Source organism: Gopherus evgoodei, chromosome 1, assembly GCF_007399415.2.
Source record: "Gopherus evgoodei ecotype Sinaloan lineage chromosome 1, rGopEvg1_v1.p, whole genome shotgun sequence".
NCBI classification, from domain to species: domain Eukaryota; kingdom Metazoa; phylum Chordata; order Testudines; family Testudinidae; genus Gopherus; species Gopherus evgoodei.
In genome coordinates this window covers 4,817,260-4,844,934 of record NC_044322.1, presented here as the reverse complement: position 1 = coordinate 4,844,934, position 27,675 = coordinate 4,817,260, and the positions used below count along the sequence as shown (strand labels likewise).

The following is a 27,675-nucleotide window of genomic DNA, read 5'->3' as shown; positions in this document are numbered from 1 at the left end:
TGTCCACACTCAACCTTCCTCTTCTTTAGAGTCCTAAGTACAACCTGAGAATTGGAGGAAGTGGTGGAAGTCACTGAGGTGGGTGAAGTGCCATGCCCCCTGTTATAGCCAGGAGTGGTTCTAGCTTTTTTGGCACCCCAAGCATGGCAGTCAGGCAGCCTTTGGCAGCGTGCCTGCGGGAGGTCTGCAGGTAATGTAGAGTTGGTGGTTTGCCTGTAGGAGGTCCGCCGGTCCGGCAGCTTTGGCGTACCTGCTGCCAAATTACCACCGAATCCATGGGACTGGTGGGCCTCCCGCAGGCAAACTGCTGAAGGCTGCCTGACTGCTGCCCTCACAGGGACTGGCAGGGTGCCCCCCATGGCTTGCCACCCCAAGCATGTGCTTGGAGCGCTGGTGCCTGGAGCTGCCGCTGGTTATAGCCTTGCTAGGGTGACCAGACAGCAAATGTGGAAAATCAGGATGGGCGTGGGGGTAATAGGAGCCTATATAAGAAAAAGACCCCAAAATTGGGACTGTCTCTATAAAAGTGGGACATCTGGTCACCCTTAGCCTTGCCCTCACAAAATTCAGGAACAGTGAGGGCAGGGGTAGGAGAGTATGTGAGAGTTCCAACTGGCACTGCTACCTAAAGGTTCCAGCATCATATCTGCACGAGGGGTGCCTCCCATGAGTGTGAATATGGAGACTTCATTCCAAAGAACTCTGGTTACAGATGAATAACTTCAGTTTCCCCTTCATGCCTGAAATGATTGGAGAAATGAATAGAATACATTGTATGCTTTATTTCTGTCTTGTCATTTACCTTGTGCTTTCCTCTCCCCTTGCAGCAGCACATCTGGCCCCACTGAATTGTTTCAAAGCAGTGAATACTAAAGGTGATCGGTGTGGGAACTGCGGTGGGGATGGACTTACTTACAATAAATGTCAAGACAAGTAAGTTTTATATATATAGATGTCTCCGATCCATTGGAAAATGTACTAAGAAGAAACCACTGTAACAAATGAACAAACAAAACCTGTTATTTTAAGTAGTGTCAGAAAATAAATCAGACAAGTGAGAGGAGATGCAGAGCAGCATTTTACGAGCAGTACAGTTTATTTAAATGTTTCATTTTCACCCCCACTGTGTTTGATAAGGCTTGATTTTAATTTAAAGGTATGTGATGTTATGAGTGTAATATAATATCTCATTGAAAAGTGACAGGGCCAGAAAGAGTTAATTAACACACAGACTGACCTGACCCATGGCCGAACTTTAGAAACTGGTTAGGAAGATATGTAAATGAATAGAGCTTTGAAATGCAAGTCTGCCTTGTTAGAGGTAGAAGGGGAGATGTTTGCTCAGGTCTTGTGATGTAAGCAAACAAGTCTTGTCTATTGCTATAGCTTTGATTCAAAGATCAAAAAAGGAATATTAACGTTTAGGAAGACACTTGAGGGAAATAGTATTATTGTCCATATGTCTCTTTGAAGGTTGTGGTAACCTGTATCTGAACTGTTTAATGGATAAATTACCCTGTGCTAATTGCCAGGATGTTTGGGAGAAGGAGAGTTAAGCCTATTGTTTTCTCAGGCCAAAAGACTGCTGGAAAAGTATAAGAACCCTGGGACATGATCCTGGTTCATCTCAGATCTGCTTTGGGTTTCAAGAGGGGGAAACTTTAAGCCATAAGGATTGAGATCCCCAGTCACTGACTGGAGTCACCCTGAATATGGACATTGGACTATAACCCATGGACTATATCTAAAAGGACTTTTGGCAACTATAAGCTCATCTCTGCTATGTATCTGAACCTCAATAATTAAATTCAAATCTGTCTGTATATTGATCTTTTAACCAACACTCTCTCTTTTCTTTTTTAATAAATTGTAGTTTAGTTAATAAGAATTGGCTACAAGAGTGTATTTTGGGTAAGATCTAAGTTATAATTGAACCTGGGTATGTGGCTGATCCTTTGGGTTTGGAAGAAACTTTTCTTTTATGTGATGAGATAAGATTTCAGGAATCATCATCATATCTGACAGGTGTGTCTGGACAGAGGTCTGGGGCTGGGCACTTTAAGGGAACTGTGTTGTTTGAACTTCTAAGTAACTAGTGAGGTACTATAGAAGCTGTTCTGTGCTGGCTTGGTAAATGTAAGTATTGGAATAACCACCAGCTTCTCGGGTTTGTATGCCCCGTTTTGTTTGCACCCTAATTGAATGACCTCAGCTGGCTCCCACAGGCAGCACCATCACAAGGTAGTTATACGTATTCTTCTGTGCAGGCCAGGAGGAGACAGAAGCAGTATTGGTACTGGCAATGTGACTCTTCCAAACCATAGCAATTATATTATGACTCCCTCTTACAGACTCCCTCGTTTCCTAGCTCTCCTTTGTCACTTAACCTCTGGCTTTTAAGGTCTTCTCTCCTAGATCAGACCAACCCTCTCATTAATCAAACAGGGGAAGGATGATCGTAAGGCTGATTGAGTCTAATCAAGAATGATTCAGGGAACAAAGGCTCAAACAGTCCCCAAACACACAGTCCCAACTGATCCTGTAACTTTAAATAACCTGAAAGAGAGAGAGAGAGAGAGAGAAACAAGCAGTCAGACAAACTCACTAACCTCAAGATTAGTAGTCCTGAACTGCCCATGGGGTGCTTTTCTCTTGTTAAGTTAATAAGAGATATTATTTTCCAAAATTACTGTGAGTCCAGAAAACAGGACTGCTAATATAAATGGGTATAGAAGGGCAATGAAGGGGTGACCTGTCTCCTCTCCATCCAACCCCACTACCTTTTCTCACACAACGCTCTGGGCTGGCAGTTTAGTTTAATAAGAAGTCAAGAAACTTTAATGAAGGTTTGTTTTGTCAACACACAGCCCATTTGGGCTCCTTTCTTGGGGTAAGTATCCAAAAACAAACTTAAAAACAATTTCCCCAGTCACTTACAGAATCCCAAAAATCTATCTAGGTCATGCCTCTTACCTCAGAGCCTTGGCAAATAAAAAAAGGTTCCTTCCCAGGGTCTCTCTTATCCATTTGACTCTGAGAAGCTGCAATCTATCCATCCTCCCTCCCCAAGAAATGCTTCGACTCTCTTATAGGGAATCAGCTGCTTGGGATTCCTTCCTGTGGCAAGTGTCTCTGGTTGAGTCATTTAGCAAGACTGCTCCAGGCTTCAAGTCTCCTCATATTGGGTTTTTCCTCATATTGAGTTCTTCAGGTCTCCTGCAAGGCAGCTCTCTCACTCCATCTCACTCCTTTTCTTTCTCACAGTTGGCCAAAGAACTTTGTTTCAGGATAGGTGAGTTCTGTTGGTTATTAGGAATAACAGTTTATAATTGTTTACTATGCTCAATCTTAACTAAATCCTATGAACTCAGAGAAAGTATTGATATTATTTAAAATAAGTCATTTGATGAGCTGTTTTAAGACAGGCCAAGTAATGAATGTTAAGAATCTTAAATCCAATTAAATCCCAACTTTTTCTGTTTACCAATAATTGATATTCTCTCCAGGAATTCTATGTTCTCCGGGAATATAGAGTCTAATCATTTGGTACATAACAGGAGAAACTGTTAACAAAAAGCATTTCAGTATCACAATAAAACCAGTTTTTTAATCTAATCTATTGACAGCATTCCAGTTAACTTCCTCTCACCAGGAGGTTGCCTTTGGGTAGGTTTTCATGAGCTTTCTCCAGTGACAGCTTCTTTGTTCTTCTTATGTATCTGTAGCACTTTGTTTGTAGAGATAGACAGGATGAATTAATGGGTGTTATGTGTTGTAGCAGAGGCTGAGGATGTTCATCGCAGAGTTTTTATACTCTTCTTCCTATTGTCATGAAATTTTTATGAAAATATACCTCCTTAAGTCTTGTCATCTTTTCACTGGCTCCATGCCTTCAAAGGCTGGTTTTAGTGACACTCGCAGTTTGTAAATATTCAGTCTGCTTAATGAATATGCAAAGAATGAAGAATGAATATGCCTCTAATTGTCTTTATTCTTCTGTTGCAGAAAAAATATCTGATAACTTTTAGAGTTTTAATTTTCTTTTTATCCTGTCTATTTTCTGAGATATTCCTTAGATTATATTAGAATTCAACAGGAGATAAAATTATGTTCTCAAAAAGTCCTAATTCTCCTGTTCTTTAGGTAAATTTTTTTAGTTTTCTAAACAGTTTCTTTGGCCTGGTCTACACTATGCGTTTAAACCAAATTTAGCAGCGTTAAACTGATTTAACCCTGCACCTGTCCACACAACGAGTCCCTTGATATCGATATAAAGGGCTCTTTAAACCGGTTTCTGTACTTCTCCCCAACGAGAGGAGTAGTGCTGAAATTGCTATTGCCATGTCGGATTAGGGTTAGTGTGGCCGCAAATCGACGGTATTGGCCTCCGGCTGGTATCCCACAGTGCACCATTGTGACCGCTCTGGAAAGCAATCTGAACTCGGATGCACTGGCCAGGTAGACAGGAAAAGCCCCACGAACTTTTGAATTTCATTTCCTGTTTGCCCAGCTTGGAGCGCTGATCAGCACGGGTGCTGATGCAGTCTCAAATCCAAAAAGAGCTCCAACATAGACCATACGGGAGATACTGGATCTGATCGCTGTATGAGGAGACAAATCTGTTCTATCAGAGCTCCGTTCCAGAAGACGAAATGCCAAAGCATTTGAAAAAATCTCCAGGCTATGATACAGAGTCTACAACACAGTGCTGTGTGACAAGTGTAATGGAAAGCCAAAGAATCAAATGGATGCTCATGGAGGGAGGGAGGGGGTACTGAGGACTCCAGCTATCCCACAGTCCCTGCAGTCTCCGAAAAGCATTTACATTCTTGGCTGAGCTCCCAATGCCTGAAGGGTCAAAAACATTTTCCCAGGTGTTTCAGGGTATATGTCATCAATTTACACCCTCCCCCCCAAAAAAAAAGAAAAAGGAAAAAAACGTTTCTCGCCTTTTTTCAATATCACCCTGTGTCTACTGCATGCTGCTGGTAGACGAGGTGCTGCAGCACCGAACACCAGCATCCCCTTCCCAGTGGACAGCAGTCATATTGTACTATCTGCCATCGTCATCATCCGCCCGTGAGTGCTCCTGGCTGGCCTCGGTGAGGTTGGCCGGGGGCACCTGGGTAAAAATGGGAATGACTCCCAGTCATTCCCAGCAGATGGTACAGGACGGCTGGTAACCGTCCTCATCATAGCAACTGGAGGCTGAGCTCTATCAGCCCCCCCTCTTCATGTTTAAAGAAAAGATTCTGTACTGCCTGGACTATCATAGCAGCTGGAGGCTGCCTCCCCCTCATTTTATCTCACTAAAAAGTCAGTGTCTCTTATTCCTGCATTCTTTATTACTTCATCACACAAATGGGGGGACCCTGCCATGGTAGCCCAGGAGAGTTGGGGGAGGAGGGAAGCAACGAGTGGGGTTGTTGCAGGGGCACCCCCTAGAATGGTATGCAGCTCATCATTTCTGCAGGATCTCTGGGGCTCTGACGCGGAACAGCTGTGCTATCTGGTTCTCTAGTACACTTGCCCCATATTCTAGGCAGGATTGACTCTATTTTTAGACAAAACATAAAGAAGGGAATGACACAGGGAGTCACTCCCATTTTTGTCCATGAGCTCCCGGCCGACCTCAGCGAGGCCAGCCAGGAGCAGCCATGACAGCAGCAGACGGTACAGAACGACTGATAACCATCATCTCATCGCCAATTTACAATGGCATGGCAGACGGTGCAATAGGGATGGTAACTGTCTGCTACCTTGGAAAGGCAAATGAATGCTGCTGTGTAGCACTGCAGTACCGCGTCTGTCAGCAGCATCCAGTACACATACGATGACAGTGACAAGGCAAAACGGGCTCCATGGTTTCCATGCTATGGCGTCTGCTAGGGCAATCCAGGGAAAAAGGGCGCGAAATGATTGTCGCCGTTGCTTTCACGGAGGAAGGATTGAGTGACGACATTTACCCAGAATCACCCGCGACACTGTTTTTGCATTGGGATTTCAACCCAGAATTCCAATGGGTGGGGAAGACTGCGGGAACTATGGGATAGCTACGGGATAGCTACCCACAGTGCAACGCTCCAGAAATCGATGCTAGCATCAGTACATAGATTCATAGATTCTAGGACTGGAAGGGACCTCGAGAGGTCATTGAGTCCAGTCCCCTGCCCTCATGGTAGGACCAAATACTGTCTAGACCATCCCTGATAGACATTTATCTAACCTACTCTTAAATATCTCCAGAGATGGAGATTCCACAACCTCCCTAGGCAATTTATTCCAGTGTTTAACTACCCTGACAGTTACGAGCTTTTTCCTAAAGTCCAACCTAAATCTCCCTTGCAGCAGTTTAAGCCCATTGCTTCTTGTTCTATCATTAGAGGCTAAGGTGAACAAGTTTTCTCCCTCCTCCTGATGACACCCTTTTAGATACCTGAAAACTGCTATCATGTCCCCTATCAGTCTTCTCTTTTCCAAACTAAATAAACCCAATTCTTTCAGCCTTCCTTCATAGGTCATATTCTCAAGACCTTTAATCATTCTTGTTGCTCTTCTCTGGACCCTCTCCAATTTCTCCACATCTTTCTTGAAATGCGGTGCCCAGAACTGGACACAATACTCCAGTTGAGGCCTAACCAGCGCAGAGTAGAGCGGAAGAATGACTTCTCATGTCTTGTTTACAACACACCTGTTAATGCATCCCAGAATCACATTTGCTTTTTTTGCAACAGTATCACACTGTTGACTCATATTTAGCTTGTGGTCCACTATGACCCCTAGATCTCTTTCTGCCATACTCCTTCCTAGACAGTCTCTTCCCATTCTGTATGTGTGAAACTGATTGTTCCTTCCTAAGTGGAGCACTTTGCATTTATCTTTATTGAACTTCATCCTGTTTATCTCAGACCATTTCTCCAATTTGTCCAGATCATTTTGAATTTTGACCTTGTCCTCCAAAGCAGTTGCAATCCCTCCCAGTTTGGTATCATCTGCAAACTTAATAAGCGTACTTTCTATGCCAACATCTAAATCGTTGATGAAGATATTGAGCAGAGCCGGTCCCAAAACAGACCCCTGCAGAACCCCACTTGTTATAACTTTCCAGCACAATGGGGAGCCATTAATAACTACTCTCTGAGTACGGTTATCCAGCCAGTTATGCACCCACCTTATAGTAGCCCCATCTAAATTGTATTTGCCTAGTTTATCGATAAGGATATCATGCAAGACCATATCAAATGCCTTACTAAAGTCTAGGTATACCACATCCACCGCTTCTCCCTTATCCACAAGGCTCGTTATCCTATCAAAGAAAGCTATCAGATTGGTTTGACACGATTTGTTCTTTACAAATCCATGCTGGCTATTCCCTGTCACCTTACCACCTTCCAAGTGTTTGTAGATGATTTCTTTAATTACTTGCTCCATTATCTTCCCTGGCACAGAAGTTAAACTAACTGGTTTGTAGTTTCCTGAGTTGTTTTTCTTTCCCTTTTTATAGATGGGCACTATATTTGCCCTTTTCCAGTCTTCTGGAATCTCTCCCGTCTCCCATGACTTTCCAGAGATAATAGCTAGAGGCTCAGATACCTCCTCTATTAACTCCTTGAGTATTCTAGGATGCATTTCATCAGGCCCTGGTGACTTGCAGGCATCTAACTTTTCTAAGTGATTTTTAACTTGTTCTTTTTTTATTTTATCTTCTAAACCTACCCCCTTCCAATAAGCATTCACTATGTTAGACATTCCTTCAGACTTCTCAGTGAAGACCGAAACAAAGAAGTCATTAAGCATCTCTGCCATTTCCAAGTTTCCTGTTACTGTTTCTCCCTCCTCACTGAGCAGTAGGCCTACCCTGTCCTTGGTCTTCCTCTTGCTTCTAATGTATTGATAAAAAGTCTTCTTGTTTCCCTTTATTTCCATAGCTAGTTTGAGCTCATTTTGTGCCTTTGCCTTTCTAATCTTGCCCATGCATTCCTGTGTTATTTGCCTATATTCATCCTTTGTAATCTGACCTAGTTTCCATTTTTTATATGATGCCTTTTTATTTTGTAGGTCACGCAAGATCTCATGGTTAAGCCAAGTTGGTCTTTTGCCACATTTTCTATCTTTCCTAACCATCGGAATAGCTTGCTTTTGGGCCCTTAATAGTGTTCCTTTGAAAAACTGCCAACTCTCCTCAGTTGTTTTTCCCCTCAGTCTTGATTCCCATGGGACCTTACCTATCAGCTCTCTGAGCTTACCAAAATTCGCCTTCCTGAAATCCATTGTCTCTATTTTGCTGTACTCCCTTCTACCCTTCCTTAGAATTGCAAATTCTATGATTTCATGATCACTTTCACCCAAGCTGCCTTCTACTTTCAAATTCTCAACGAGTTCCTCCCTATTTGTTAAAATCAAGTCTAGAACAGCTTCCCCCCTAGTAGCTTTTTCAACCTTCTGAAATAAAAAGTTGTCTGCAATGCAGTCCAGGAACTTATTGGATAGTCTGTGCCCCGCGGTGTTATTTTCCCAACATATATCTGGATAGTTGAAGTCCCCCATCACCACCAAATCTTGGGCTTTGGATGATTTTGTTAGTTGTTTAAAAAAAGCCTCATCCACTTCCACCTGGTTAGGTGGCATGCAGTAGACTCCTAGCACGACATCACCCTTGTTTTTTACCCCTTTTATCCTAACCCAGAGACTCTCAACACTTCCGTCTCCTATGTCCATCTCCACCTCAGTCCAAGTGTGTACATTTTTAATATATAAGGCAACACCTCCTCCCTTTCTCCCCTGTCTATCCTTCCTGAGCAAACTATACCCATCCACACCAACATTCCAATCGTGTATTATCGCACCAAGTTTCAGTGATACCAACAATGTCATAGTTGTATTTATTTATTAGCACTTCCAGTTCTTCCTGCTTATTACCCATACTTCTCGCATTTGTATATAGGCATCTAAGATACTGGTTTGATCTTGCCTCCCAGTTTTGCCCTGACCCTCCTTTCTCTCTGCCATTATAGCCCACGCTCCCTCTTGTTTCCAACCCATCTCCCAGGTCTTCATGTTCCCCACTTACCTGTGGGCTTTGCTCACTTGTCCCTGTCGAACCTAGTTTAAAGCCCTCCTCACTAGGTTAGCCAGTCTGTGTGCAAATAGGGTCTTTCCCCTCCTCAAAAGGTGAACGCCATCTCTGCCTAGCAATCCTGGACGCACACCGCCGAATTAATGTGCTTAGTGTGGCCACATGCACTCGACTTTATACAATCTGTTTTACAAAACCGGTTTATGTAAAAACGGAATAATCCCTTAGTGTAGACATACCCTTTGAAATGCAGTATTTTAAAGAAAGCTCTTGTAGCTTAAATAGTTATTAAAGAAATTGTTGATTCTTCATAATTTTGGAGAAATGATCCTTTTTGTCGTCCTGAGTTGGGTGAGGGATTTGTTATGTTCTGTTAAACAATTAAGTAATCCCTCACCTATATAAATATTCTATACTTTAAATGGCTTCTTGTATTATTAATCAGTTTATTAGTTTATGGTACTAAATTCCATTCTGGTACATACAACATTTGACATAGCAATGATATTAGGAAATTATATTAGAAGCTTTGCATTTAGGTAACATATTTACAAGTATGCATTTTATAGAGATGTTTGCCATTTCAACCTGTAAGAAATAAACAAAAGGTTTATAACATTTCCAACTATATACATTTTTCTTAAAGGCTTTTATTTGTTAAAAGAGAAGGGAAGGGTTCACTTTATGCTTAGAGAACACAATTCCTCTGTGAAATATCCTGAGTAAAACATCCTCACATTCTTCTTTGAGAGACGTCCCTGTATTGGTGCGTCTCTGTGCCTTCACTCGGAGATTTTTGCAGCAGTACTCGTACCAGCCACGCATGCGCAGAGCCTGCTCCCCTGCTCTGAGTATACCTTAATGGTATGCATGCGTGGCCAGTCACCTCAGCTCCTTCTCTACCATCCCCGGCCCGAGACGGAGCTCAAGAACTTTCTTCCTCTTGTTAAAAATACCCTTCTAGTTTGTTTGTTGTTAGTCGTAGTTAGTTACCATTTTCTATCTTTTTTCTCTTAAAAAAATTTTTTTTCTTCGTTCCTGTCAGCCGCAGCCGCTTCTGACATGCCTGGCTCCCCAGGCTTCAAGCACTGCTCTACCTGCAAGGAGCCTCTCCCCCTCTCAGATGGCCACTCAATGTATAAAATGTTTGGGGGAGACAGTCCCAACTGCATTAAACGGAAGGACAGGTTGCTTAGACTGAAACTGCTCCTCCTTCAGAAATCCCTAGGATAAGTTTCAGACCCAGGTGCTGACTCCAGCTCCACTGCCCGCCACAGCGCCCTCAAACACCCCCCCTCCCCCACCTCAAAGAACCACAAGAAGAATTAAAAAAAAAGGCACCTTCTGTCATTCACAAAGGAAACCCTGTAGGATAAGATTTCTCCAGGCAGGTCTACCGCATCCCTCCCAGTGTTTCCCTGCTTGAGCACGTTTGAGGCACCAGGCTCCTCTGGTACTGTGCAAAACCCACCTGCAGCTGTGGAAGTTCCGGTGCTGAGGCTTCAGGCTTCCAGTTGCCTGCCTCTCTTCTGGCACCATTCCCGTCACATAATAAATATAATTGGAGATATACCAATCTCCTAGAATTGGAAGAGACCTTGAAAGGTCATTGAGTCCAGCCTCCTGCCTTCACTAGCAGGACCAATTTTTGCTCCAGATCCCTAAGTGGCCCACCTCAAGGATTGAACTCACAACCCTGGGTTTAGCAAGTCAATGCTCAAACCACTGAGCAATCCCTTCCCTCTCAGGACCTCCCTGACTCCCCCGCAGGCTTATATTGATCTCCCAGCACCAGCACCGATACCCACTGAGTTGGCCAGTAGTGAGTCAAGGCTCAAAACACTGGTGCAGAGGAATTTTTCCTCACAGCAGATTCCTCCTGCACAGCCTTCACCTCACACAGGAGCCTCAGCACTGCAGTTTATTCAGTTAAGGGACCTCCTCGTGTCACCTATCCTGCAATCACCCCTCCTGAATGCCTACTTCTCTCCAACGGCTGACTCAGGGTCTGGATGGAAGCTGGACCGCAAGGGGATTTTTCACCATATCAAGATTCCCATCCTCAGACCCCTGTCAACAGAGGTCACAGAAAAATTACCTCATTCTACTGTCAGGATCCTGCCCCATGGTGTGTGAACCCCTGGATGGCACCACCTATGCCCTTCCCACTGCTGTGGCAATATTGGGCCCCATGGGCATCGTATCCTCGAGAACACACTCGCTACTCCACCTCAACCAGGCGCAACACCTGCCTAGCACCACCAGCTAACGAACCTGCCACTGATGCAAGACACCAGGCAGCACCGTCACAATTGCAGGATAAATCACATCCTGCTCCTATTCCAGTAGACCCAGAGGTACTGCCTGAAGAAACCTTACTTTCCCCTCCCACAACATCTTTGGATGCCTTCTCACAGTTTCAAGACCTTTTTAAAAGAGTTGCCAGTGAATTGAGAATTAACTTGAGAATTAACTACTTTCGCCATCTCCGACTCAAAGAATACTTTCAGGACAACACTGAACAGCACACTGATACACAGGTACCCTCCCACGAACAGCACAAGAAGAAAAACTCCACATGGGCTCCTCCTGAGGGTCGAAATGACAGTCTGGACCTATACATTGAATGCTTCCGCCGACGTGCACAGGCAGGAATTGTGGAAAAACAACATATCTTGCCTCATAACCTAAGTCATGCAGAATGCAATGCCATCCACAGCCTCAGAAACCACCCTGATATTATCATCAAAGAGGCTGATAAAGGAGGTGCTGTCGTCATCATGAACAGGTCTGACTACCAAAAGGAGGCTGCCAGACAACTGTCCAATATCAAATTCTACAGGCCACTTCCCTCAGATCCCACTGAGGAATACACTAAGAAACTGCACCATCTACTCAGGACACTCCCTACACTAACACCGGAACAAATCAACATACCCTTAGAGCCCCGACCAGGGTTATTCTATCTACTACCCAAGATCCACAAACCCGGAAATCATGGACGCCCCATCATCTCGGGTACTGGCACTCTCACTGAAGGACTGTCTGGATATGTGGGCTCTCTACTCAGACCCTATGCCACCAGCACTCCCAGCTATCTCCGTGACACCACTGATTTCCTGAGGAAACTACAATGCATTGGTGACCTTCCAGAAAACACCATCCTAGCCATCATGGATGTAGAGGCTCTCTACACAAACATCCCACACACAGATGGAATACAAGCTGTCAGGATACTGTTATCCCTGATGATGCTACAGCATAACTGGCTGCTGAGCTCTGTGCCTTTATCCTCACACACAACTATTTCAAACTTGATGACAATATATATCTCCAGATCAGTGGCACCGCTATGGGCACCTGCATGGCCCCACAATATGCCAATATTTTTATGGCTGACCTCATAGACTCATAGACTCATAGACTCTAGGACTGGAAGGGACCTCGAGAGGTCATCGAGTCCAGTCCCCTGCCCTCATGGCAGGACCAAATACTGTCTAGACCATCCCTGATAGACATTTATCTAACCTACTCTTAAATATCTCCAGCGATGGAGATTCCACAACTTCCCTAGGCAATCTATTCCAGTGTTTAACTACCCTGACAGTTAGGAACTTTTTCCTAATGTCCAAACTAAATCTCCCTTGCTGCAGTTTAAGCCCATTGCTTCTTGTTCTATCATTGGAGGCTAAGGTGAACAAGTTTTCTCCCTCCTCCTGATGACACCCTTTTAGATACCTGAAAACTGCTATCATGTCCCCTCTCAGTCTTCTCTTTTCCAAACTAAACAAACCCAATTCCTTCAGCCTTCCTTCATAGGTCATGTTCTCAAGACCTTTAATCATTCTTGTTGCTCTTCTCTGGACCCTCTCCAATTTCTCCACATCTTTCTTGAAATGTGGTGCCCAGAACTGGACACAATACTCCAGTTGAGGCCTAACCAGCGCAGAGTAAAGTGGAAGAATGACTTCTCGTGTCTTGCTTACAACACACCTGTTGTAAACAACACTTGGAACAACCTGGAACAACACTTCCTCAGCTCTCGTCCACTCACGCCCCTTCTCTACCTACGCTACATTGATGACATCTTCATCATCTGGACCCATGGGAAGGAGACTCTGGAAAAATTCCACCATGATTTCAACAGCTTCCACCCCACTATCAACCTCAGCCTGGACCAATCTACACAGGAGGTCCACTTCCTAGACACTATGGTGCAAATAAGTGATGGTCACATTAACACCACCCTATACCGAAAACCTACCGACCGCTATGCCTACCTTCATGCCTTCAGCTTCCATCCCGGGCACATCACATGATCCATTGTCTACAGCCAAGCACTGAGGTACAACCGCATCTGCTCTAACCCCTCAGACAGAGACCAACACCTACAAAATCTCCACCAAGCATTCTCAAAACTACAATACCCGCACGAGGAAATAAGGAAACAGATCAACAGAGCCAGACATGTACCCAGAAGCCTTCTACTGCAAGACAAACCCAAGAAAGAAACCAACAGGACTCCACTGGCCATCACATACAGTCCCCAGCTAAAACCCATCCTGGACAATGATCCCACACTTTCACAGGCCTTGGGTGGCAGGCCAGTCCTCGCCCACAGACAACCTGCCAACCTGAAACATATTCTCACCAGTAACTGCACTCTGCATCATAGTAACTCTAGCTCAGGAACCAATCCATGCAACAAACCTCAATGCCAACTCTGCCCACATATCTACACCAGCGACGCCATCACAGAACCTAACCAGATCAGCCATACCATCACCAGTTCATTCACCTGCACGTCCACCAACTGTAATATATGCCATCATATGCCAGCAATGCCCCTCTGCTACATACATCGACCAAACTGGACAGTCTCTATGGAAAAGGATAAATGGACACAAATCAGATATTAGGAATGGCAATATACAAAAACCTGTAGGAGAACACTTCAACCTCCCTGGCTACACTATAGCAGACCTTAAGGTGGCCATCCTGCAGCAAAAAAACTTCAGGACCAGACTTCAAAGAGAAACTGCTGAGCTTCAGTTCATCTGCAAATTTGACACCATCAGCTCAGACTGTGAATGGCTTGCCAACTACAAAACCAGTTTCTCCTCCCTTGGTTTTCACACCTCAACTGCTAGAACAGGGCCTCATCATCCCTGATTGAAGTAACCTCATTATCTCTAGCTTGCTTGCATATATATACCTGCCCCTGGAAATTTCCACTACATGCATCCGACAAAGTGAGTATTCACCCACAAAAGTTCATGCTCCAAAACGTCTGTTAGTCTATAAGGTGCCACAGGATTCTTTGCTGCTTTTACGGATCCAGACTAACACGGCTATCCCTCTGAAAGTTGGAGGAGGTCCCTGAACAACAACAGCATGAGTTAACGGACATCCTACAGCCCTCTTCTTCCTCTAGGGTTGCATTACCAGTCAACACAGACCTTTTAGAGCCTGCTAAGGCCATCTGGCAGACCCCCACTACAAGCCTACCTACCTGTAAATGAGCAGATTGCAAGTATTTCATCCCTTCTAAGGGCTCTGAATTCCTCTTTACCCATCCAGCACCAAACTCGTTGGTAGTAGATGCAGCCAACCAAAGGGCCAAACAGCAGTATTCCCGCTCCACCCCATCCAACAAAGACAGTAAATGCTTGGACCTCCTTGGACGTAAAGTATATGCATCTTCAACACTACAATTTCATGTTGCTAATTATACTGCAGTTCCTGCAAAATATGACCACAAATCTATAACAATTTAATGGACTTTATTGATGACGTTCCAGAAGAAAAGAAGCAACAATTGACAGCTCTAGTTTCTGAGGGACAAATCATATCACATACCGCTCTTCAAGCGGCCCTCGATGTAGCCAATACTGCAGCAAGATCCACCACCACAACAGTGGTCATGCGCCAAGGTTAATGGCTCTCCTCTTCCTTTCCTCGAGAGGTCCAGAGTACCATTGAAGATCTTCTCTTTGATGGTGACAAACTCTTTGCTTCCACCACAAATGACGTACTTTATTCAATGAAGGTCTCAAGGACAACCCTTCGGTCCTTAGGAATCCAAACCGCTACGACCAAAAGGCAACAATATAAATTTCAACCTTACCACTGTCCATGCTACCCCACATATACACAGCACTTCCATAGCACACAGGAGCAACAACAGCAACGCCAGAGAGCCAGATACCAGCGTCATCGTCTCAATTCTTCAGTAACGCCTCAACCCTCTCCAGCTAATAAACAGATTTGAAATTTTGGTCTAGGACCTAGAAAACAACATTCCCACTTCAGCGCATACACCACATGTACTTATTTTTGGACACCACCTACGACCATTTTCCCATCAATGGCAGAGCATTACCAGCGACAAGTGGGTTATAGAGGTCATCACAATTGGCTACTCTATTCCCTTCCTCTCCTTGCCTCTCACCAACTCACCCTCCCCGTCCCTCTCACGAGCCACTGCTCTTCCAAGAAGTACAACATCTCCTTCAGTTGGGAGCAGCGGAACTAGTGCCCGAATGACACAGAGGGAAGGGCTTCTATTCCCATTATTTCTTAATAGGAAAGAAAACTGGGGGATGGTGACCAATCCTCGATCTCAGGCAGCTCAATAAATTTATCAAAAAGCAAAAATTCAAGATGGTTACTCTCACCACCATCATCCCAGCACTGGAGCAGAGCAATTGGTTTTCAGCCCTCGACCTACAGGACACCTATTTTCATGTCACTATATATCCAGCCCACAGACATTTCCTTCATTTTAACCTCGGCTTGACACATTTTCAATACAGGGTTCTACACTTCGGACTTTCCACTGCCCCCCATGTTTTTTCCAAGCTCTTAGCCATAGTTACAGCCTACCTCAGGAAACAAGGGGTCATAATATTTCCTTACCTTGATGATTGCCTCCTCAAAGCCTCAACGTTCGACGAAGCTCTCAGATTCACATGGCTCACCATCGATTATTTCCTATCTCTTGGCCTACAAATAAACAAAAACATCTCTCCCACCTGACCAATTCAACACCATAAAACTACTGGCCACAAAACTTTGCAACAGTCCCCAGGTCACTGCCCGAGACTGCCTACAACTACTAGGTCACATGGCCTTGTGCCCTTTCATGGTCCAAAATGCATGCCTGTACATGAAGTGCTTCCAAGCTTGGTTGGCCACGGTTTACAGACCGATTGTGCACACTCTAAACAAGCCTCTCTCCATACCTTTTGGAGTCAAAGGCTCTCTACTATGGTGGACAGTTCCCTCCAACCTCTGCTCTGAAGTCCCCTTTCTCCAGGACACTGCATCCCTCATAATGACTACCGATGCATCCCTCACAGGGTGGGGCACACACATGTCTCATCACACAGTCCAGAGGCTATGGTCTTCAACCAAAACCTCCCTGCACATAAATGTCCTAGAAGTTCGAGCCATACGCAATGCCTGCCATCACTTCCTCCCACTAATCAGGAATCTTCAATTTGTCGATATCTTTTTTTTAAGTATGACTCCCAAAACTGGACACATACTCTAGGCAAGACTTCACCAAGTCAAGCAGAAGAATTAATCCCATGCCTTAAATACAATTCTCTTGTTAACACACCCCAGAATGATATTAGCCTTTTTCACGCTGAACTATATTGTTTCCTACCATAGTGATTTGATCCCTCAGATTTGAACCAGGACAACCATGATAGAGCCAGTGAGAACTCCAATAGAAATGAGAAAACTACCAGTTTTCATTCATACATACTGGAGCAATTACAGAGGGTAGGAGGGCTGCTGGTAGAACAGTAGACTTACAGTATAGGATCCAAATTCAGGACACAAACTCAATTCCTTATTCTTAGGCATCAGGCTAGGAGTACTGCAGAAGCAGCCTTTCATATTGCTGTGCTATCACCTCTGTACCTTGCTGCTGCAACATTGAGCTCCTGATTGCTACGAAGGGCTGTATTTGGTTCAGAATGATCAGTAATTGTGATGGAACATTACTGGGGTTAACAAGTCACACAGAGAATGGGTGTTGGAAAAGATTTATGGGAGAGACTTTGCTTCTTCCATAGTAAAACATACCACAACTCTCACACAGAGTTCTTCAAATCTTGTATAAATTTTTAAGCAACTGTCCTTATTTTTTTTCTTTCAGCGATGTCTTGTGTGGAAGACTGCAGTGTGTTAATGTTAAAAAAATACCTCAGATGAAAAGTCTTGGGTCCATAGTTCAAACCCCAGTTGATGATATCTTGTGTTGGGGTACAGAATTTCATAGTGGGAGAGACACGGTGGATGTTGGCTCAGTGGGAGATGGCACAGCATGTGGTGACAACAAGGTACTGTAGTAAGTATAGTTAGATTTGTGAATGGGGAGGAATAGAGATTAATGGAGAGGAAGGCCTTGAACGCCTCTTCCCCAGTACAGGTTTTCTTCCCTTCTCTTACTGGAAAGAGCTTAGAGATATCTATAAGCACAGCCTGTTCTCATCCAGAAGCAGCTGAAGAAGACCAGCTTAACTCTCTACAAAGATCAGCAGATGTTCTGTTTCCTTTTGTGTGGTGGATGGAGAAATGGTAAGTAGGGGTCAGTGTCACAATCCTGGGGTTCTCTGCACTTTTGAAAATTCCACCTCAGGGCCTAAATACTTTTAAAAATCTGTCCCTAGATGTCTTCTTCCCTCCTGAAGTTGCTAAGCTATGTAAATCCATCTTCATTTGCTCAGTATATGCTAGAGCATGACTAAAAAGACAGTACTCTTCAGGAAGAATGTTTTCCCAAAAAAGTTGATCTTGCAACATGCTCTGAGTATAGTTAGACTTGAATTAAGCCTTCTCTGCCTGGGTTTGAACTACAAATCTAGATACAAAATCCTCAAGTGTCTCTCATAGAGCTGGAAGGTCCTTGGGTCCAGCCCCTTGCCTTCACTAGCAGGACCAAGTACTGATTTTGCTCCAGATCCCTAAATGGTCCCCTCAAGGACTGAACTCATAACCATGGGTTTAAGTGGTTAATGCTCAAATCACTGAGCTACCCCTCCCCACATCTAGGCTGTATTTCAGGAGTGGGCAAACTACAGTCCAGAGGCCACATCCTGCCTGTCAAACCATTTAATCCGGCCCTCCGCTCCCGCTGGTAAGCAGGGTTGGGATTTGCCCTGCTCTGGTACTCCAGCTGGGGAGCGGGATCGGTGGCTTGCTCTGCTCTGCACAACTCCTAGGAAGCAGCCAGCATGACCCCACTCCAGCTCAAACCCTCCCCCCAGCTTCTCTGTAGAACATGGAGGTGTGGCCAGGTGGTTTTGCGCACTGCCTTGTCCACAGGCACCACCCCCGTAGCTTCCATTGGCCACAGTTCCTGGCCAACAGGAGCTGTAGGGGTGGTGCCTGCTGACAGGGCGGTGCACAGAGTAGCCTGGCTGCGCCTCGAAGCCAGAGGGGGGATATGCTTCAGGGAGCTGCTTGAGGTAAGTGCCGCGTGGAGCCTGCACCCCTGAGTGCCCCCCCCACATGATCCAATCCCCTGTCACAGCCCTGATATCCCTTCCACCCTCTGAACCCCTCGACCTCAGCCCAGAGACCTGTCTTGTACCCCAAAGCCCGCACCCCCAGCTGGAGCCCTCACACCTTCCCCATATCCCGATCCTGATCCCCCTACTGCCCTCTGAACCCCTCAGTCTCAGCCTGGACCCCCCTCCTGTACCCCAAACCAGTCATCCCCCCCCAAAACCCTCACCCCCCCATACCCCAACCCGGAGCCTCCTCCCACTCGCTGAACTCCTCATTTCTGGCACTATCCCAGAGCCCGCACCCTCAGTCGGAGTCCTCACCCCCTCCTGCATCTCTACCCCCAATTTCGTGAGCATTAATGGCCTGCCATACAATTTCCATACCCCGATGTGGTCCTCAGGCAAAAAAGTTTGCCCACCCCCTGGTCTATTTGTTCCATCACATGTAAAGATACAACTGTTGGGATGACTAGGCACTGTGTTATTCTTTCATTGGCTGGGTATTCAGGAGTTTATCCATCTAATTAGCTTCTTATACGTCCACTACTACTGTATTTTTATTTTGATACCTGAGACTATCTGCACAATACAGTCTCCTAGATGCATAGTACTTGTTTTCTCAGGTTAAGTAAGTTAATTAAATTATTCATGTCTGAATATTGGTGACATCAAAGCAGAATTTTCTGAAGCCTTCAAGATTCATTGTAGCTGTGTTTTAAAAGTGCTATAAAGTCTGCCTTAAAAATGGAAAAAGTCCCTGGAAATTTAAAAATAACATAATTTTTTCTTCAGATAGTGGCCCTGTGGGTCCTTCGCTTCAGGTGCACCCCACATGCCTTTGATTGGAGATTTTTCAGTACCAGTACTTGTCTGGCCCACACGTGTTGCAGACATCATGTCCCATACTGATGGTATATAGAGTTGTGCAAGCAAACCAATAATTCCTTCTTAGCCACCTCAGCTTGAGATGAAGCTTCTAGCATGCACATTTCTAGTGTTGTCCAAAGCTTAGCTTTAGCATTTTCTAGACTTTATTTTAGTTTAGTGTAGTTATTTATTTCTACTCAAAGTAATATATCGTAATTTATTTTTACTTCATTTGAGGGTTATTTTTTCCAGTCCTTCTCCCGTCTTCCCCTCCTCCCTACCGACAAGTTTCCACTTGGAAATTGTAACCAAGATATTCCAGGATCTCCAGGATTCAAGCACTGCCTCACCTGCTGGGAATCTATCTCAGACAATGGCGGGCATTCCCGGTACATTTTCTGTCTGTGGGAATTGACATTCCACAAAAGTGCAATATGTGTTCAACTTTTAAGAGCACAGCTAGAAAAAAAACAGGGAGATTAGGCTCAGGCTCCTTATGTTGGAACACTTCCTTTTGCCCTACCTTGGAATCAGGCTAAGATACCTGCCCCATACATCAATCTCTTATGAGCAAGTGTAGTTCCCCATTAACATCCATACCTTGTTGTCCCAGACCTTCATGGCAAAAGACATCAGAAGGTACTGGGAAGGTCCCTCAGAAGAGGAGTTCTATTTCTCCTCATAAAGACCCTATTTGAAAAAAAGCCTCTGTCTCCTCAGAAATCAACCGCATCAGATATCTCATGTCCTGGACTGGGTACTGCTGCAGTTCCAAGCTTCTAAGGTACTGGGAGCCCTTGTAAGACTCCAAGCTCTTCAAAAAGCCATGGTCACTAAGCATACCTCGGTACCACCTAAGCATAACTATACTAGCAGAGACTCTAAACACTCTGCTTACAGAAAGGCTGTATTGACAGACCTTCCTGTACTACTTTTGGTACCTAGACAGGCGACCTAGACTCTTTCAGTACTTCTGTAGTCTAATCAGGCATCTCGCAATACTTCGCTACCTCCAAAGCAGTTGATCTGTTCTATAGCGACAACTTCCACCAGGCAGGATCTGTCAAAGCTGGCTCCACCATTATGAATCTCACTCATTCTCTGTGCAAATCCATCTGGTACCATAGAAGTTGATATATGCAAGAGACTGATTGTCTCAGACAAGCTGGAATCTCCCTCTTAATGGGTGTCAAATGCCTGTTGGTACCGAGATCAAGAGGGTCACTGGGATTGGATCTTTCTACAGTACCATCTGCTTCTCTAATACTACCCAAGCTAGGAAGACCTCCCCCTCTAGATGATGTTGAGATTCCCTCTCTTCTGATTCCCAAATCTCTGTGCAAGGTTCCCCTATTTCCCAACATAGGAACAACCTCCCTGACACCTTTATGGAAAGAGAGGACCTAGAGACAATACAGCCCTTCTTGTTGGTATAAGCAGCATTAGCTGCCACTTCCTATGCCTTATGGATCCCCTCTGTGGCCACACCGGGACACTTGAGCCACCTATTGACAACAGTTTTCAAGAGCACCAAGTCTTTCTTGTGGTGACCATGGGGGAGATGGTCTCTTGCTCCATCTCTTCTTCCTCAACAAGCTCAACTGAAGGAGATGAGCAAGAGGCAAGAGCAAAGAAGAAAGTCACTCCACAAACAAGTATCAGCATCTTCTCTCCAGATGAGGCCATAATACCTCGCCTACCTTTTCTGGCTGACAAAATCTTGACAGAAATCAGGAGCTGATGAAAAAAATTGCTGATTTCCCATAGATACCAATAAAGGAGGTCCAAGAGTTGAAGCATAAGTTTTAGACATTCTTCATTTGACTGCCTCACCTCGAGGGACTTTCCCAGTAAATGATGCTTTACCAAAACCCACCAAGACCATCTGGCAGACCCTGGCAATAGTACCACCTACATGTAAAGGCTCCAAAAAAAAGCATTACATTTCAGCCAAAAAATCCGAACTTTTATTTTCTCACCCTTCACCTAACTCCTTGGTTATCAAGGCCGTCAATGAACATGGCAGACAATACCACACTAAACCAACACCATATGATCAGGAATAAAAATTCCTCAACCTGTTTGGCTGTAAGACTTACTCATCTGTGACCCTGCAGTTTAGGATCACGGACCACTAAAATTTGATGGTGAAGAATAACCACATCAACTATACTGAGTTAAACAGCTTTATTGAGCACCTTCCTGTGTAACATCCTGAATAGTTTTAGGCCATCATAGCTGACAATTAGCTCTTATAGAAAGAACTTCATTATAAGCTTCTATAGATGCAGCTGCTTTTGCAACTTGTTCCTTTTCTATTGCAGTTGTCCTGCACTGAGCACCAAAATCCTGTGGAAGACCTTTCCTTTGAGACTGCAGGGGATGTGAAGGAGGTGCCCACACCTGACCGTTCTTTTTAGGTGACAAATCTGAGGAACTGTCCTGGATTGAGGTGTCAATAGAGGAAGTTTTGGAATACTAATAAGTCATCAGGACCAGATGGCATTAACCCAGGAGTTCTGAAGGAACTCAACACACTGAGTAGTTCAGCAATTTCATATTTATGTAACATGTCATTTAAATCAGCTTACGTGGGAGATGACTGGATGATAGCTAAATGTGACACCAATTTTAAAAAAATACTCTAGTGGCTATCCTGGCAATTACAGGCTGGTAAGCCTAACTTCAGTACAAGGCAAACTGGTTGAAACGATAGTAAAGAGAATTATCAGACAGAGATGAACACGATTTTGGGGGGAAGAGTCAATACGGCTTTTGTAAAGGGAAATCATGCCTTGCCAATCTATTAGACTTCTCTGAGGTCAACAAACATATGACAAGGATACAGTGGATATATTGTATTTGGACTTACAGTAGCCTTTGACAAAGTGCCTCACCAAAGGCTCTTAAGCAAATTAAGGAGTCATGCGATAAGAGGGAAAAATCTCTCATGGAGCAGTAGCTGGTTAAAAGACAGGAAACAAGGGTAAGAATAAATTGTCAGTTTTCAGTATGGAGAAAGGTAAGTAGCAATGTTCCCCAGAGATCTGTACTGGGACCAGTGGTGTTCAGCATATTCATAAGTGATCTGGAAAAGGGAGTAAATATTGCAGTGAAGACAGGTGCAAAGAATTCATTTAGCTTTTCCGCAATGACCTTATCTTCCTTGAGTATTCTTTTAGCAACTCGATCGTCCAGTGGCTCCACTGACTGTTTGGCAGGCTTCTTGCTTCTGATGTATGTAATTTTTTTTTGTTTGCTATATAGTTTTTGAGTCTTTTGCTAGTTGCTCTTCACATTTTTTCTGGCCTGCCTAATTGTATTTTTACATTTTACCTGCTAGAACTTATGCTCCTTCCTATTCTTTTCAGCAAGATCTGACTTCCAATTTTTAAATGATGCCTTTTAGCCTCTAACCAACTCTGTTACTCTCCTGGTTTTAGTCATGGGTGGTATATTTTTTTATATTCTTACTATTTTTTTTAATTTGGGGTATGCATTTAATTGGAGCTGCTATTATAGTGTTTCTAGAAAGTTCCATTGAAATTTGCAGGCATTTCATTCTTGTGACTGTTCCTTTTAATTTCCATTTAACTAGCTTCCTCATTTTTGTGTAGTTCCCCTTCTTGAAGTTAAGAACTACAGTGGTGGGTTTCTTTGGTTCCTCTCCCCAACCAGGATGTTAAATTTAATTACATTATGCTCACTATTACCAAACGTTTCAACTGTATTAACCTCTTGGACCAGATCCTGTGCGCCACTTAGGACTAAATCAGGAATTGCCTCTCCCCTCATGGGTTCTGAGACTAGCTGCTCCAAGAAGCAGTCATTAATAGGGTCTAGAAGTTTTCTCTCTGTATCATGTCCTGAAGAGACAAGCTCTCAGTCAATGTGGGGATAGTTCAAATCCCCTATTAATATTAAATTGTCTATTTTCATAGCCTCTATAATCTCTAGGAGCATTTCACCATCACCATCCTGGTCAGGTGATTGGTAGTAAATATATTACTGCTGTACTCTTATTATTGAAGCATTGATTGTCATTATTCTATCAAGTTTCTGTGAGGACTATTATATCACTATCCTCATTTAATACTAGGCACTCAAGTTCTCCCATCTTAGTATTTAGATTTCTAGCATTTGTATACAAGAACTTTTAAAATTTGTCATTTTTTAGTTGTCTGCCTTCATGTGATATAATTGAATGGGACTTTTTTCATTTGACTGTTTCACTCAAGTTCCTACTGTTAGATGTTGATAGATGTTTGGCTGCATGTGTGTTCCCTCTGTATGCTGCCCCAGCCCTGTGTGGACAGCTGCCACAGCAGAACTCGAGCGAACTGCACAATGACCACAGGATCCGTTAAGAGACGAAGGCACCTGGCCAGGTTTATTGTTGAGGAAGCATGGTACTAGTATCCCGCAGACTCTACTGGACCACTAATATATATATATGTATGCCCAGAACAATGGACCAGCTCAGTGAACGGCTGAACTTTCCATTCCTCCCTAGGCCAGACAATGATACTCCCTCTGAGATACATCTTTTTACCCCAATACAAACAAATTAATACTCCCCCTCTGACATAGTTACTGCCCCCTGACGTGGCTAGTTCTTTTTCGAGTGCTTGCTTATATCGATTCCAATTAGGTGTGCGCGCGCTGCATGCATGTTTGTCGGAAGATTTGTACCCTAGCAATACTCAGTGGGTCGGCTGGGCGCCCCCTGGAGTGATGCCACTGCGGCACCAGATATATACCCCTGCCTACCCAACCGCCCCTCAGTTCCTTCTTACCGCCCGTGTCGATCATTGGCACTGTGGAGTACGGTTTTACTGACCTCCACCTCCCTAGCTACTCGTAGTTCTCTAGTACTTTTTGTGTATATAGTTCAAAGTTATACAGTTATAGTTAATTCTTATCGTTCATAGTTAGTGTTATAGTTAAGAGGGGTTCAGTGATTAGCCCCTTCCCCGCACCCGGTACCGGGGCCCATGCCCGGTTCACCGGGTTTCAAACCGTGCTCGGCCTGTCACAAGCCGATGCTGACAGGAGATCCACACGACTCCTGTCTTAAGTGCCTCGGGGAATCTCACCCGGCAGACAAGTGTCACATTTCCAAGGCCTTTAAGCCGAGAACGAAAAGGGAGCAGGACTTTTGGCTAAAACAGCTCCTCATGGAGGCGGCTTTTACCCCTCCGCCTTCGGCACCGAGCGCTGGACAATCGGCAGGCAGAAGTGCCTCCTCGGCACTAGACCGCGCCGGTACTGCCAAGGCTTCTCGGCACCGGCCGTCGCCGGCACCGAAGTCAACTCAGCACCACTCCCTCTCCCCAAGGTCGAGAAAGCCTAAGACTCCTGCTGCTTCCATGCCACCTGCACCGCAGCCAGAGAGCTTGTCTAAGTCAGATCGCCCGGCACTGACACCTGCCGCGGCACCGACCATATCAGCACCATCTATTCCGGTCCTACAAGGGCCGTTGAGTCCGGTGCCTGTCAGCTCCCCGGTGCAGGCCATGGTTGAGCTTACTATTCCATCCACGCTGGAGACATTCTCAACAGCGAGGGATCTGATTGCCATGACAGAGTCGACGATGCCTCAACCCCCAACACTGCCGGTGCGGGTAATACAGTCTATCAGCAAGCCTGCCTTGATAAGTATCAGAGGGGTAGCCGTGTTAGTCTGGATCTGTAAAAGCAGCAAAGAATCCTGTGGCACGTTATAGACTAACAGATGTTTTGGAGCTTGAGCTTTCGTGGGTGAATACCCACTTTGTCAGATGCATGTAGTGGAAATTTCCAGGGGCAGGTATATATATGCAAGCAAGCTAGAGATAATGAGGTTAGTTCAATCAGGGAGGATGAGGCCCTGTTCAAGCAATTGAGGTGTGAAAACCAAGGGAGGAGAAACTGGTTCTGTAACTGGCAAGCCATTCACAGTCTTTGTTTAATCCTGAGCTGATGGTGTCAGATTTGCAGATGAACTGAAGCTCAGCAGTTTCTCTTTGAAGTCTGGTCCTGAAGTTTTTTTGCTGCAGGATGGCCACACTTCAACCTCTCTGGCCACACTATAGCAGACCTTAAAGTGGCCATCCTGCAGCAAAAAACTTCAGGACCAGACTTCAAAGAGAAACTCCTGATCTCGTTCCCAGTACCGGTATGGCCCCCGGTACCGGTCCCCGGTGCCGAGTAGACCAAGATCCGCTAGAGACAGAGACTCTGCCCTCCATGGCCATCCAGACACACATCAGTGTTGTCCCACGCGGACAGCTCTTATGCACAGGATTGTGATTCAGATGTGCCCACCAGAGTCTTCCAAGAGGCCCAGGACCAGGACCAAGGCCCCCATCATGTGGTCATTCTGGACACCTTGGGCGTACCACCAGACCCAAGTCGTACCAGTAGTTCCGTCCCGCTCTGTCCCATCAGAGCATTGAGTGCCAGTGGCGACAGTTAGCCGTCCCCCTCCGACTGCTACGGAGGAAGCCCCAGTTCACCCACCGGACTCCCAGGTTCCACTGGAGCAGGAAGTCGCCCAAGAGCTAGAGACCACACAGGACCCGCTCGTCCCCGGCATCTCCTCTTCCACTTCTCCAGATGAGGCGGTAGCAGGAACATCCTCCTCGGGCCCTCCTTCAATCGACCTGAGAGCCCATCAGGACCTCCTGAGGAGGGTAGCACTCAATATGAACCTCCAAGTGGAGGAGGTCCCAGAGGTAGAAGACCCGGTAGTGGACATTCCGTCGGCGGGTGCACCCACCAGAGTGGCGCTACCGTTTATTTGGACCATCCAGGCCAATGCCAATACTATATGGCAGTCTCCAGCCTCTATCCCTCCTGCAGCCAGGGGAGTCGAGCATAAATACATGGTGCCCTCTAAAGAGTACGAGTACTTGTATGTCCCTCCTCCTCCCTGCTCATTAGTCGTCCAATCTTTTAATGAGAGGGAACGCCATGGCCAGCAGGCGCCAGCCCCGAAATCGAAGGAGGCTAGGCGAATGGACTTACTCGGCCGCAAAGTGTACTCGGCAGATGCCCTACAGCTCCAGGTGGCAAATCAACAAGCCTTGCTTAGCTGCTATAATTATAACACCTGGGCGGCGGTGGGTAACTTTAAGGAGCTACTCCCTCAAGACTCCTGCCAAGAGTTCGCTGCCCTCTTGGAGGAAGGGAAAAAGGTGGCCAGAACTTCCCTCCAGGCTTCGTTGGATGCAGCCGACTCAGCAGCCAGGACTCTGGCCTTGGGTGTTGCCATGAGGCGCATCTCATGGCTTCAGGTTTCAAGCCTCCCACTGGAGCTCCAGTATACCATTCAGAACTTGCCATTTGATGGTAAAGGTCTCTTCTTGGAAAAGACTGACCCCAGGCTGCAAAGCCTAAAGGACAACAGGGTCATAATGTGCTCTCTCGGCATGCATACGCCAGTGACCCAACGCAGGCCTTTCCGTCCCCAGCCTCTCCGCCTGTACTCTGTGCCTAGACGAAGACAGGACTTTGGCAGGTGGCGCAGCCTAGGTGGTCATAGACGACAGTCAGGACCCCAAGGGGGCCAAAATCAAGGTCCCTCGAAACCACCAGTGGGACCAAGGATGAACTTTTGAAGGTGCGCCCGAGGGCGGCGTACCAGTTGCAGGCCAGGATCCTTCTCCTCCCTTCTCCAACCGTCTCTCCTACTTCCTCCTGGTGTGGTCCCAGTTAACTTCAGATTGCTGGGTCCTACGCACGGTGGAGTATGGGTACCACCTCCAATTTATTTCAACCCTGTCCTCCCACCCTCCAATCATGTCCCTCTCATGAGCAATTCCTCTTGCAAGAGGTGTGGACACTCCTCGCCATGGGAGCTATAGAGGAGGTACCAAAGGACGAAAGGGGCAAGGGGTTTTACTCCTGTTATTTCCTAATCCCCAAGTCGAAGGGAGGTCTCAGACCTATCCTAGACCTGCGAGGACTCAACCAGTTTATGATAAAGTTGAAGTTCCGCATGGTATCCCTGGGGACCATTTTCCCGTCCTTGGATCCTGGAGACTGGTATGCTGCCCTCGACATGAAGGATGCGTACTTTCACATTGCCATTTTTCCTCCGCACAGGAGGTACCTCCACTTCGTAGCCAACCGTCAGCACTTCCAGTTTACGGTCCTGCAGTTTGGCCTTTCTACAGCCCCAAGGGTATTTATAAAGTGTATGACTGTAGTCGCCGCCTATCTCCG

The 27,675-nt window shown here is 45.4% G+C and overlaps 1 protein-coding gene across 1 annotated transcript in view; it reads left to right on the top strand.

Moving 5' to 3' along the window:
- LOC115648684 (disintegrin and metalloproteinase domain-containing protein 20-like) overlaps positions 1-27,675 on the top strand; it is a 153,517-nt gene that overhangs the window by 92,567 nt on the left and 33,275 nt on the right. Inside the window, exons 15-16 of the mRNA XM_030556663.1 lie at positions 828-933; positions 17,247-17,430. Coding sequence (XP_030412523.1) covers positions 828-933; positions 17,247-17,430 — 290 coding nt within the window. The remainder of the gene's footprint in view (positions 1-827; positions 934-17,246; positions 17,431-27,675) is intronic.